The sequence below is a fragment of the Pygocentrus nattereri genome, chromosome 14, assembly GCF_015220715.1.
Source record: "Pygocentrus nattereri isolate fPygNat1 chromosome 14, fPygNat1.pri, whole genome shotgun sequence".
Lineage (NCBI taxonomy): Eukaryota > Metazoa > Chordata > Actinopteri > Characiformes > Serrasalmidae > Pygocentrus > Pygocentrus nattereri.
Genome location: NC_051224.1, coordinates 2290665 through 2302500, shown reverse-complemented (window position 1 = coordinate 2302500; position 11836 = coordinate 2290665). Strand labels below are relative to the sequence as shown.

Sequence of the window (11836 nt, the reverse complement as noted above, 5' to 3'; positions counted from 1 at the left end):
GTGTCGGATGGGGTGAACAGTGCATAGCAACCCTGTAAAAAATTGGTCTGCATAATTGTTAGTAAATCTGATTTCTCTGAAGTGGCCGACACCACAAACAAACAAATCAGAGAGGAAGGAAAGAAAAAGAGAGAAGGAAAAATAGGAAGGTAGAGAGAGAGAGGCAGAGATGAGCAAGCAGAGCACAGAAAGAGCTACCTTTAGGAAGTGGATATTTAGTTGACAGGCCTACAAGAGAGGAGAAAAACTAGAATGTTAGTTGGATGAGTGTGTGTGTGTGTGTGTGTGTGTGTGTGTGTGTGTGTGTGTGTGTGGAGTTCACACAAACATCACACAACAAAGGCTCCATGTCAGGCTGCCAATACAGACAGGGACACTCAGAAGACAACAAATGTCATCAGTGGGCTGCGCATTGTTTTTACCTACAGATCGAAAGTGAGTGTGGCTTAAACCAGCACTGAGTGTGAAGTGCTGGACGTGAGTCTATTTGCTCATTATCAATACTATTATCAATACAATCACTTACAGAACTACCTGCATGCTTACTTGCACACTAACAATGTTGTCATTATATGCCTTTGGTAGCTACCACATTACTGAAGTGGTCATATAATATGTATATGATCTCAATGCTCTGGAGCCCGTGTGTTAAATCTTCAGCGCAGTGCAGAACAGAAATACAGTTCAAACATTTCCTGAATCTGCAGCATTTGCTCATTTGATTCCACCTTATCGCAAGATCATACGTGACACGTCCAGAGTTATGAGGCTATGAAGAGGGGTTATCTGTCCTTCACCGTGTGCAGTTGGTGGATTTGGGTGTCCATCTATATTTTGTGTGAAACTGACCAATGCATGCTCAGGAAATCGCTAAGGACTCAATCATCACACTGGAAACCCTGCATTCGTCATTTAACTGACACTGGGAACATTTGAAATGGTGTGCAAAAAGTTTGCAGCCACTGAAGTTGCAGTAATTTTGGAAAGCAGTGACAAAGATAACAAAGCATTTTGATATGAAACGTGGGCATCATCATTCACAAGTGGCTTTAAAGGCCGACTTACGAACGTTTGCAAAAATTGAGGAGATGCCCTCAGACCCCAGAGGGTTAAATCTGAGAAATGCAGTAGACAGCAGGACTTCATCGACAACACGGTATCGATCTTTTCCTCCAAACTAACAAACACCATAGGCTTAAATTCAATCTGAAGTCAAAACTGACTTTGTTAAAGTTGTTAGTCATGTTGAGCACAATTCAGAATGTCACTGAAATAATAAAATGTTTTCCGATAATCTGTGATTGTGTAATGACTAAGTGCAGTGAGGTGTAAAGACTTTTGTCCTTGCGATTTTGGATTACATCACTTTGCAAAAAATACGGAGAACCGATTTTTATAAAAAATGTTTCAGGCTCTCCTTTCACCCCACATATCATCAGAAACACACTCCAATTCATACTGAGGAGCAGAAATAATGCTGGTACAGCATAGTGAGTAAGACCACGGCCCTATGGTTCGATTTCCCCTGTCCAGGCATCAACAACACACTACACTAGTAAGAGTCCTTGGGCAAGACACCTAACGCTATGTTGCCTATTCCCTCTAACATCATAATACTGTAAGTAGCTCTGGGTTAGAGCGTCTGCTAAATGCCAAAATGTAAATAGAAATAAGAAACTGAAAAGTAAAAATCACAATTATGTCTTTTTTATATAACACGACTCCGCATCTACACCAACATGTCACATCCCCTTTATTCAGTGGGTCAACTGACACCTTCCAAAGCAACTGCAGAGGTGCATACATCATACATTTAGAAAGATATCCGATTATCGGCTTCCTCATGCAGATCCAGAGATTACTTAAGAGGGACTGCGGTAAACATGCCTGTTTGCCTTCTAAAGTGGTGCCATAGCAGTCCTAATCAGCCCCTTCTGATGATACATCTTGAAGGTGGAAGGATCTTTTGAGAAGATTAGGATGGATTTCTGAGGACCAGCTGTTTGAAATGTTTATTTGTGTATATATGAGCCAAATATCTTTATCAGTATTACTAACATTCAACAATTAGTGCTTAAGCATTTCCCTATCTCTGCAAGAGGGAACAGCACTGACTATCTGTCTTTGCACAGTGCCTGCTGGGATGAAAACTGAGAACACTGATGGATGAAAAAAGTACCGTTAAACCTGATTTTTTAAATCTTATTTTGTAAACATCTTTATGACATGAACACTCATTTCACCTGTCTGTGGGGAAAAATAGTCTCTTTTGCAAAGACACAAACAGCCCTACTCTGAATCAGCTCAGAATATGATACACTCACCATGCTAAGAAGTTCTGTTTCTGCTAAATCACAGAAAAAATGCACATTTCATGCTCAGGCAGCCCAACAACTTGTACTCATAAAGCACTGACACACAATTATGTGCCGGAAAGTGGCACATATTATGTAACACGGGTCCTTTTCCATCAGAGAAGGTCCTGACAAGTCAGCCCTGTCAGCGCAACCACGATTTGGTAACACTTCATGTGCCGGGCCTTGTTTCCATGGTGATGAGAGTTTGCTCGTGGATGTGCTGGCGCCTAGGGGACGTCAAGGCCACGTTGCACACGCAGAAGTGAGAATTAAAAACAGAAAAAGGCGTCTAAAGCGCTGCAGACCTTATATTCTGTTCTGGGGAGTAGAGATGAGCCCATCAGGAAAAACAGCAGGTTATCAGACTAACACAACAGGAGTGCTAAACAAAGTGTCCTTAACTGAATAATCAATAATCATTTTGATCAGAAACAATGTATGGGCTCTATAACACAGTCGTCCAATTATTTGAATCAGCAACAACAAACTGTGTCAATAATTGATCAGACTCATCAATAATACCACACTGACGCAGTGATGACCTCTTTATTTTAAAAAGCAATATTTGGGATCAGTACTAGTCTAATCACTCGGATCACTCATAATATACATCATCAATAATAGCCTAAGCATTTTGGTCAGTAATAAACCAGACTGATGAAGTCCATTGATACATCAGCTTTTGATTTTCATTATTAGGTTTAGTTTTTTTGGCAGGCTTGTAATTTGTGGCCGTTACCGTTTAACAGCTGGTTGTCGTTGCCAAGGTACAGGTGAAAAAGGCAGAGTGATACTTAAAGAGTTTCATTCGGAACACCATTATTGGAAGATCCTGCCACTGAACGGCCTCTTTTCCACTGTAGGGTTGGAGGATTTTCCGCTTGAACACAGTTTGGCACGGAACAAACCGTGCTCAGCATGCTTTTCTCGATACGAGCTAACTGCTCAGGGCCACAGAACCGTTCAGCGAGATGACTCATTGATGGTTCTATGTTTATGTTAGTATTGTTCCACTGCATGCTGCCAAAATCGGAAAAACAATCGAATCACACACTCGTCAAATAAGTGAAAGCCGTATATAATTTCAATCCACTATTCAAATGTCAAACCATCAACACAGCAACAGTTACTAAACGGTAAGCGGTGCTTCTACCAGCTCGTCTCACCACAGAACAGGTCAAGCCAAAAAAAAAAAAAAAAAGGATAAAATTTCCATCCATCAATTCCAGCTGATGCTCAAATAATACCTGTTTAGTTGATAAAGACTCCAAGAGCACACAATGGAATGACTGGTACTGGAGTGGAAGCCGGAATTTAAAGTAGCATTTAGCCTATCAGACATTGCTGAGCCACTTTTGTGTGTGGTTTTCCTCAGTATTCCCTAGATCTGATTGAGCAGTGCAGTACATTGGAAAAAAATTAAAATAAATAAACATAACCGGTCTCAGGAGTCCACTTCAGAGTGTACCGGCACATTGCGGCCCTGAGAACCATTTGGCTGTTCAGTGGAAAAGAGGCCATGGAATGTATCTCAGTCAAGTGTATTGCAAGGTCAGAGCCATAGTATAATGATTCAACAACAGATAATAGCCCAATTATTTTGATCAATAATAAAGTGGATCAGGATCAGATTTTGATCAGTGGTTAGATGTTGAAACAATAGAAGTCTTTATTTTGATCAAAAACTGCACGTTAAAACAATAATAGTCTTTTCATCAATAAAATAAATAAATACTATATCAATCAGAATCAGAATCCTTTATTGATCCCAGAGGGAAATTGCAGTTGTTACTATTACTAATAATAGTTTTATTGATAGTTTCAGCGACTAATGTACAGTATTGTGTTACAGTGTCTTTTAAGTGCCAATTTGAGGACTAAGAACTGCTCGTCTTTCTGCAGGATCTGGTGCTGACAGAAAAAAGTACCACCCTGCAATGCACTGACCCCATCAGCAGCGCTAATCAACAAATTCCTGTGAAGGGTGAGCGTTGTTGCTCAGCACTGGGAGGTTACTGAATGTCTTACCCTAAAGCTTTCTGCTGTTTTCCACGAAGCTTTTGTGGAAAAACAACATCAAGACAGTTTTTTCCAATAATAATTTCTTGGTTTTCGTGACGATTTCAAGCTGAGGACTGGTGGACGATTTGCCGATGACCCAGTTTTCACTCTGCAAACTAAAACTGGAGCAACTGAAATGCACTGATGTTGAAAAGCATTCAAAAGTTTGGACTCACTGTTTGCAACAAATAAAAAAGAAATTGTCGCAGACAGATGTTTTATTATCAAGCTCCTGAAAAATGAAGTGTTTGGTGAGTCCCAAATGATGGACAGAGCTGTATACAGTTCCATAATTACAGAGGAAGCTGTATGACTATGAGAATGAAGTCATAATAAAATTAACGTCCAGAATGTTTTACAATTGAAATGTATTGGGTAATTACTATAAACAGTACTGTGCAAAAGTCTTATGCACCTAAGCACATTGTTTAAAACCATTTATCTTGGCAATAAATGTAAGAAAGTCACCCGATGCTAATAAACATACAGTATCTAGAGTATTTTTAATTGATTTGTTAGAGGGTTGCTATGCTGTTCCAGGTGGTTGCTAGGGTATTTACATGTTTTTGCATTGGTACAATGGTATCTCTGTTGCTAACTACCAGGTGGTCCTTGTTGGTTTGTTTTTCTAGGTGATTGCTAAAGTGTTGCTCAAAAGTTGATATAGTATACTAGGTGGTTGCTAATTGGTTGCTAGGATATGGTAGTTGGTTGTTAAGGTATACATAGGTGGTCACTAGAATGTTGCCAGAGTGTTGCAATGTTGTTGCTGAAGTGTTGCTAGGTGGCTGGTATGGTGTTGCAAATGGTTGCTAGGGTGCTACTAAGTGTTTGATATGGTGTCTATGCTTGTTTTTTTCTATGATGTTCCGTGTGGTTGCTACGGTACCCCAGGTGGTTGCTAGTGTGTTGACAATGTACTTGTATCATGCAGATGTCTAAGGGGTGCTAAACTTTTGGCCACACAGAGTACAATGACAGTGGCAGAAAAAAGAGGTTTATATAAGAAGAATGATTCAGATTCAGAACGCTGAACATTCCTATAGGTAAGCACAGCTCTAGCAACCTATTTGGGTATTAGGTTCCTATGAAAGTGAAAGGTTGGAACAATGATAAAGAGAATGTGAAGAACAGTCAGTTGCCTTTGTCAATAAAACAATAATGGGCTTCTGTAAGGAGGGGTCTGGATGTGATATATGCGAAATCACTACTGTAATAATATATTTTTTATGTTTATGGATTTCACATTAACTAAAACTTTTGCACAATATTGCACAACCCAAGACATTAACTGTAAGTAATTACAGCATATTATTTATCACTTGATGACTTCTTGGTGCTCCCAAAGAAAAGACAGCTTTAATTTGGTAGAAATCTTAACGGCATCATTAGTGAGTGGCTGTCCTGACACTCTGGCCTTGGTGAAAAGCGTGAAGCCTGGGTCGCCTTGGCGCTGCTGACATTCACTCCAAAATGCTTGTCTCCCCAGCCTTACTGAGACTGCTGTTACCATGACAACTCTGGGAGCACCTCTCTAAACAGCTTGCTGTAAAATTGTGAGTGGATTTCCTGCACTAACGTACAATGACTCTGCGGCGCAGCATCTCCGAAGTTAGGGTACACAACGTCGACCCGATGCCTCTCTGCATTTCCACCCGCTCTTTTAGAAGGTAGGCCAAATGACCAAATCAACAGCGGCCAGAATGCATGAAACTAGTGTTCAATGATGGTGCATATTTGGAACCTACTACTCACATGTCCAAAAGTATCTATACACTCCTAATAAGCGATTTCAGCTACTTTAAGGCACACCTATTGCTGAAAAGCACTGCCGATAGAATGGTACACTCTGGAGCAGCTGCACATGAGCCTCCCTCCACCGCCCCCCCCCCGCCAAGCCTTCCCAATAAGGTAGAGGTAGCTAACCATGGAAAAGAGAAAGTAAAAGGAAGTAAAGCTCAGTCCACAATACTCTTAGTGTTTTCCTCATTTGTACTATTCTTCACATTTTAGACTAATAGTGAATATATTATTCTTCAGGGCATAAGAGGATTTGAAGGCCCCCCTGCACTCCTATAGTTCCACATAATAATAATAATAATAATAATTTAAAAATACAAAAAAAAAAAAAAGAATTAAAATAGCATTAAACAATATTTCACCTTCATCTTTATAGCCACTTTAAACAACACTGTAAAATTGTTTTCTGCAGATTTTGTATGGTGTCATTTTTGTGCGTGTGTGAGATTTAAACCGGGATTCTTCTTTCAAACTGAGCTGTAACGCAAAAGAGGCAGTCCTACAGACGTGGAACGCTAACCTCTCACTGGAATGGGAACAGTAAAATCTCATGCATCAGAAATGATATAAAACTTGAGAGGCTTTAGAAAAGATGATATTTCTTCATATATTTCTTTCATTTTCTCATGTGTTCATATTCCAGACACATTTCTTCATCTCACGTGCAGACATTTGTTGTTTGAACCATCTGGGGTCAGTAAGAGGCCCCTGGGCACTGGCCCCAATGTCCCAGGCAGTAAACCATCCCTAAACGCTATGGAACAACATCTACACAGGGACCAAAACAGCATTAAACAAATCAAAGTATCCACAGTTTTAGATTCTTCTAGAAAGGAGTCCCCACTTTTCTTGATGCGGCTTGGTCATCCTCCCAGTCAGCTTGACCTGACCTGAGGTCATTTATACAGGACCGAAGAAGCTGCATTATGCAGAGACCGTGTTGCTGATGAAAACTAATTTCAAATAAATATATTTTGTATTTGTTTTATTTATTTTTGACCACTTAACTAATTGTTTTTTGACCACTGCAGTATTTGTGTTTGTCTTTCATTTGCATTGAAGTATGAGCCTTTACATGAAAATGCATTTATCCATATGAAAAATTCATACTGAGCTCGGAGCATCTAGGAGTGCCTGGTACTGTATAAATAAATAAACTGAAACTGGATTTGTGCATCGGCACAAAAAAAACCACAGATACGTCTTTTTTCAGATAGCTTAGCGAGAGAGTGGGCAGGAATGTTATAGGGCAGATTTTGACTGATGCTCTTGAAGCTGACCGCGATTAGAACCACGATTCACACTCCTGCTCAAACTGTGCTGCCTAAAGAAACTGAATCGATGGTTGGAAGGGAAAACGGAGAGGTGTTCCTGCCTCCTCTCTACTCTATTATATCATATGTTTGACATTATTTTGACCAGATGGATCCCAATAAAATAGCCAATAAAAAGAGTGCACAGAAGCAAACTACTGGAAGCACACATCCTAGCCACTTAATTAGGTGCATATACCTTGTATCAGCACTCACAGCCCATTTCCCAGCTCTGCATACTTTATAGGTGCACTTTGTAGTTCTACAATAACACATTACAGTCCATCTGTTTCTCTGCATAAGCTGAAAGCATCTCCTTACCCTGTAGCTCATCAGAAAAGAGAAAACAAGGAGAGCAAATCATTTCATAGATCTTATAGATCATTTATAGATAATACTATTTCTGGCCTGAGCAGAGAAGCCTAAATGTGACTTGTTAAAAAAAGGAAAGTCAGCCATGAATACAGTGTTCAAAACAAATAATTAATCGTTTATTAATGAATTATTAATGGTTAAGTATTTAAATGTAACAGTTGCCATCATTCGCTCATGTTAGTTAGTTTAACTGGTTCCTGTTCCAGTCCTTCATCAGTGGTCAGCGTCTGGCCACAAGACACTACTGGCCAAAGTTCTTGAATATTCTGCTGTGCTGAGAATGGTACACCATCCAAATACCTGCTCTGTGGTGGTCCTGTGGGGTCCTGACCACTGAAGAACAGGGTAAAAGGGGGGTAACAAAGTATCAGAGAAGCAGATGGACTTCTGTAACTGTAGAACGACAAAGTGCATCTATATGGTACAACCCCATTTAGAAAAAAGTTGTGATGCTGTGCAAAATTGAAATAAAACAGAAAGCAGTGATGAGCAAATCATTTAAACCTGTTATGCCATCGAAATAGTACAGAGACAACATATCAAATGTCAAAACTGAGAAATTTCACTTTTGTTTTTTTTATTTATTTGAAATATATGCCAATTTGGAATTTGATACCAGCAACACGTTTAAAAAACAGGGGCATGAGACGGGGGCATGTTAACCACTGTGTTTCATCACCTCGGCACTCTGTAAGTGTTTGAGAACGGAGGAGACCAATTGCTGTAGTTTTGAAAGCAAAATGTTTTCCCGTTCTTGCTTGATATAAGATTTCAGCTGCTCAACAGTTCAAGGTCTCTTCTGTTGTATTTTTTGTTTAATAACACTCTGCAGGCAGGCCAGTTTAGCATCTGGATTCTTTTACTATGTGTTTTTCTATTGTTTTGCTGAAATAAGCAAGAAAAAGACGTTGTCTGGATGGCAGCATATGCTGCTCCAAAACCTGTATATTTCATTCAGCATTAATGGTGCCATCACAGATGTGCAAGTCACTCATGTCTTGTGCACTAATGCACCCCCATACCATTACGAAGGCTGGCTTTTGAACTGTGTGCTGATAAAAAGCTGGATTGGTTCCTCTCCTCTTTAGCCAAGAGAAACGGCGTCGATGATTCCTCAAAAGAATATCATATTTTGATGTGTTGGACCACAAGATACTTCTCATCTTAAGTGAGCTCTGGCCCAGAGAAGGTGGCAGCATTTCTGAATCCTGTTTATAGATATATGGTTTCTTGTTCACGTGGTAGAATTTTAAGAGACTCTTTGAGTGAATGAGTATCCAGTGGTCCAACATATCACAACTTTTTTGAAAATGGGGTTGTAAGTGGAGCTGATGAAATAGACATTAAGTGTAGAAACAAGTAGATGCTCAGCTTCTCCTAGTAAGAGCTTTTCATGTAGGTTTAGCATATATCAACTGGGTGAGCCCCCCCAAAAAATCAGAAAAACCTGTGAGAAAGTGTGAGATCCAGAGTTTTCACTTAAAAATAGTGCATTCAAGGCTTGCACCGTCCAAGATATCACTTAACTGGCCAGTGTGTGCACTTGACGCTTGCTGAGCCTGACCACATGAAAAGCCTTCAACCAATTCCTCTTACATAAGTCAATCAAGAAGAGCTTCTTTCTGCAACAGCGATGATGCAAGACACCAAGGTCAGTGCAAATAAGAGTATTGCTAACACCAAAGACAGAAAGGCCCCTCACCTCAAACTTCTGCCTCAGCTCCAGGTTAATGTCGTCTACTTCTGGGATCGGAACGTTATAGTACTCGCCCTCCTCCTGATTCAACATCTTATACCTGCAGACCGAGAAATACATTTGTAATTTTAACTTCTTTTAAGGTGCAGTGGCTAAGGACATGAAGCTACGGCAGCTTGGTTTATGCAATATGGAAAATCTTGTAGATTCTAGTACCACAAATATTCATGTTAACCCTAGTCCAGCGATGAAAAAGCCTCAACATGCATTTGTTTTAATGCTTTTTAAGCAAATCTACGCTTTTGACAAGGAACCGTCGCTGTGCAATTTTGGGAAATGTTTTTTACGTGCTTTAAATTATTGGATCTCACTGACATGTTAGATTTATCTTATATTATTTAGCAATGTGCAATATTTAGTGACACACAACACAGCTGTAAATATCTCCATATTTATATCTTGTAAATACATCGTTTTTTATTTTGTTTCTATATTTATTTCACATACATATATACACATATATACAAAACACATAGAACTGTGCACAACCCCTCCCCATTCTATTGTGTCATTTGTTTACATTGTGTGTTTGCACTGAGATGGAGTTGCTTTTAATCTCATTGTACTGTGTATAGTGACAATAAAGGCATTCTATTCTATTCTATTCTATTCTATTCTATTCTATTCTATATATTTTCAGTGATGCTCAAAACATTGCTTTATTGTGCATGTTTAACAAGCACGCCAGTCATTCTGGAGGGCAATGACAATCAAACATACATTTATACATCAAACAATGGAAAAGAGGTTCAAAAATGTCTCTATATACATAAGCCTAGGCAAGCCTAGTTCTGCTGGACCACCATCATCTGCAAAACAAATAAATAAAAGAATAAATGTTATGAACTCCATGGAAAATGTACATTTTAGGTCCCCGGCTTGTAGTGACCGGCAGGACCCCAAATTTTACCAGACACTTTCTGGCAATACACAGTTTTTCTATTATAATAAACCTTGCTACTAGTGTTAATGATGATGATTGTCCTAATAATCATCCTGTGCTGGCAAAGGAGCAGTAGAGCAGATAAATCTGCGTTCTCCATGGATTCATTTGATAATTCATTTCTTAATTTTGACATGTCGGCTACATCATGAGTAAATCTGTGGAAACAGCTATCCAGCAAATTAGTCTAAATTATGATAACATCAGCCTCTAAGATGACTGTACATGCAGATACACTCACACAAATGCCTGCAGTTGCTCAGAATCATATTCAAAGTCAAGCAATATGTACATTCTCTCTCTTGGGAGTGTAAAAATACAGTACTGTGCGAAAGTCTGAGGCACCCAAGACACATTTTCAAGATCTATCTGAGTAATTTGTGTTTATTTGCTGAGAAAAGTCTTATTTGAATAAACAAAATGTATAGAAATATTAATTGATGATAATAAATATATATATATATATATATATATATGTGTGTGTGTGATTTTCTGGATGTTTGTGTGTGTGTTTACCCATCTCCAAGCGTCTCCTCGAGGAAGCCCAGTATTATATGTAGTTAAAAAGCAGCTCCTGGTTTGACCAATCAGTGCTCAGTAAATTGAGCTCATGATGTCATTGATGATATTAACGAGTCTCTGTGGCGGCTGTGAAGGTGTCCAGGAAAAATATGGACCCAAGAAATTCTCGTTACTTTTTATTGTTTTTCTGTTTATTTGAATTATGAATACGACTTTATTCTAATGTATATTGTGATAAACTCACTGCTGAGGTCAACTGGTTAAACATTTGCTTAGACGCCTGAAACTTTCACACAGCGCTGCACACGCAAAAACCACTCTAGCATACGTGCTAATATCACTAGCAGTATAGCTTGTGAGCACGGTAGCATTAATCTGGTGAACGTAGATAAATATGGCAGCTTATACAGCAAAATGACGGAAGAATTCAAATTAGAGTCAGACGCCTTGAGCTGCAGTAGAATTTCTCGCTGACGTGTCATCAGGGGTCCAGTTTTCTGAGTGTTTCAGTGAATGTGTTTCTGTACTACTCCATTATTTCTTATATTGGTAGCAAAAGGTGTGAAATACAGGGGGTCCTGGGGGGCCCGGAATCCTAATTAACCTCATGGACCAGCTGAATGTCTCAAAATCAACTTATTATAACGTAATGCTGTCCCTTAGGGTAAATCAGACGCTCAAATACAAACACAGGGAGAGGTCACTGTTT

The 11836-nt window shown here is 39.3% G+C and overlaps 1 protein-coding gene across 2 annotated transcripts in view; it reads right to left on the bottom strand.

The window, feature by feature from the left end:
• Positions 1–11836, bottom strand: part of si:ch73-374l24.1 (protein kinase C alpha type) — a 254721-nt gene that overhangs the window by 47768 nt on the left and 195117 nt on the right. Inside the window, exons 8-9 of one of the 2 annotated variants that reach the window (XM_017714068.2) lie at positions 9609–9702; positions 199–228 (exon numbers count right to left, since the gene is read on the bottom strand). In XM_017714068.2, the coding sequence (XP_017569557.1) occupies positions 199–228; positions 9609–9702 (124 nt within the window). The remainder of the gene's footprint in view (positions 1–198; positions 229–9608; positions 9703–11836) is intronic. The other variant, XM_017714069.2, reaches the window with a different exon arrangement.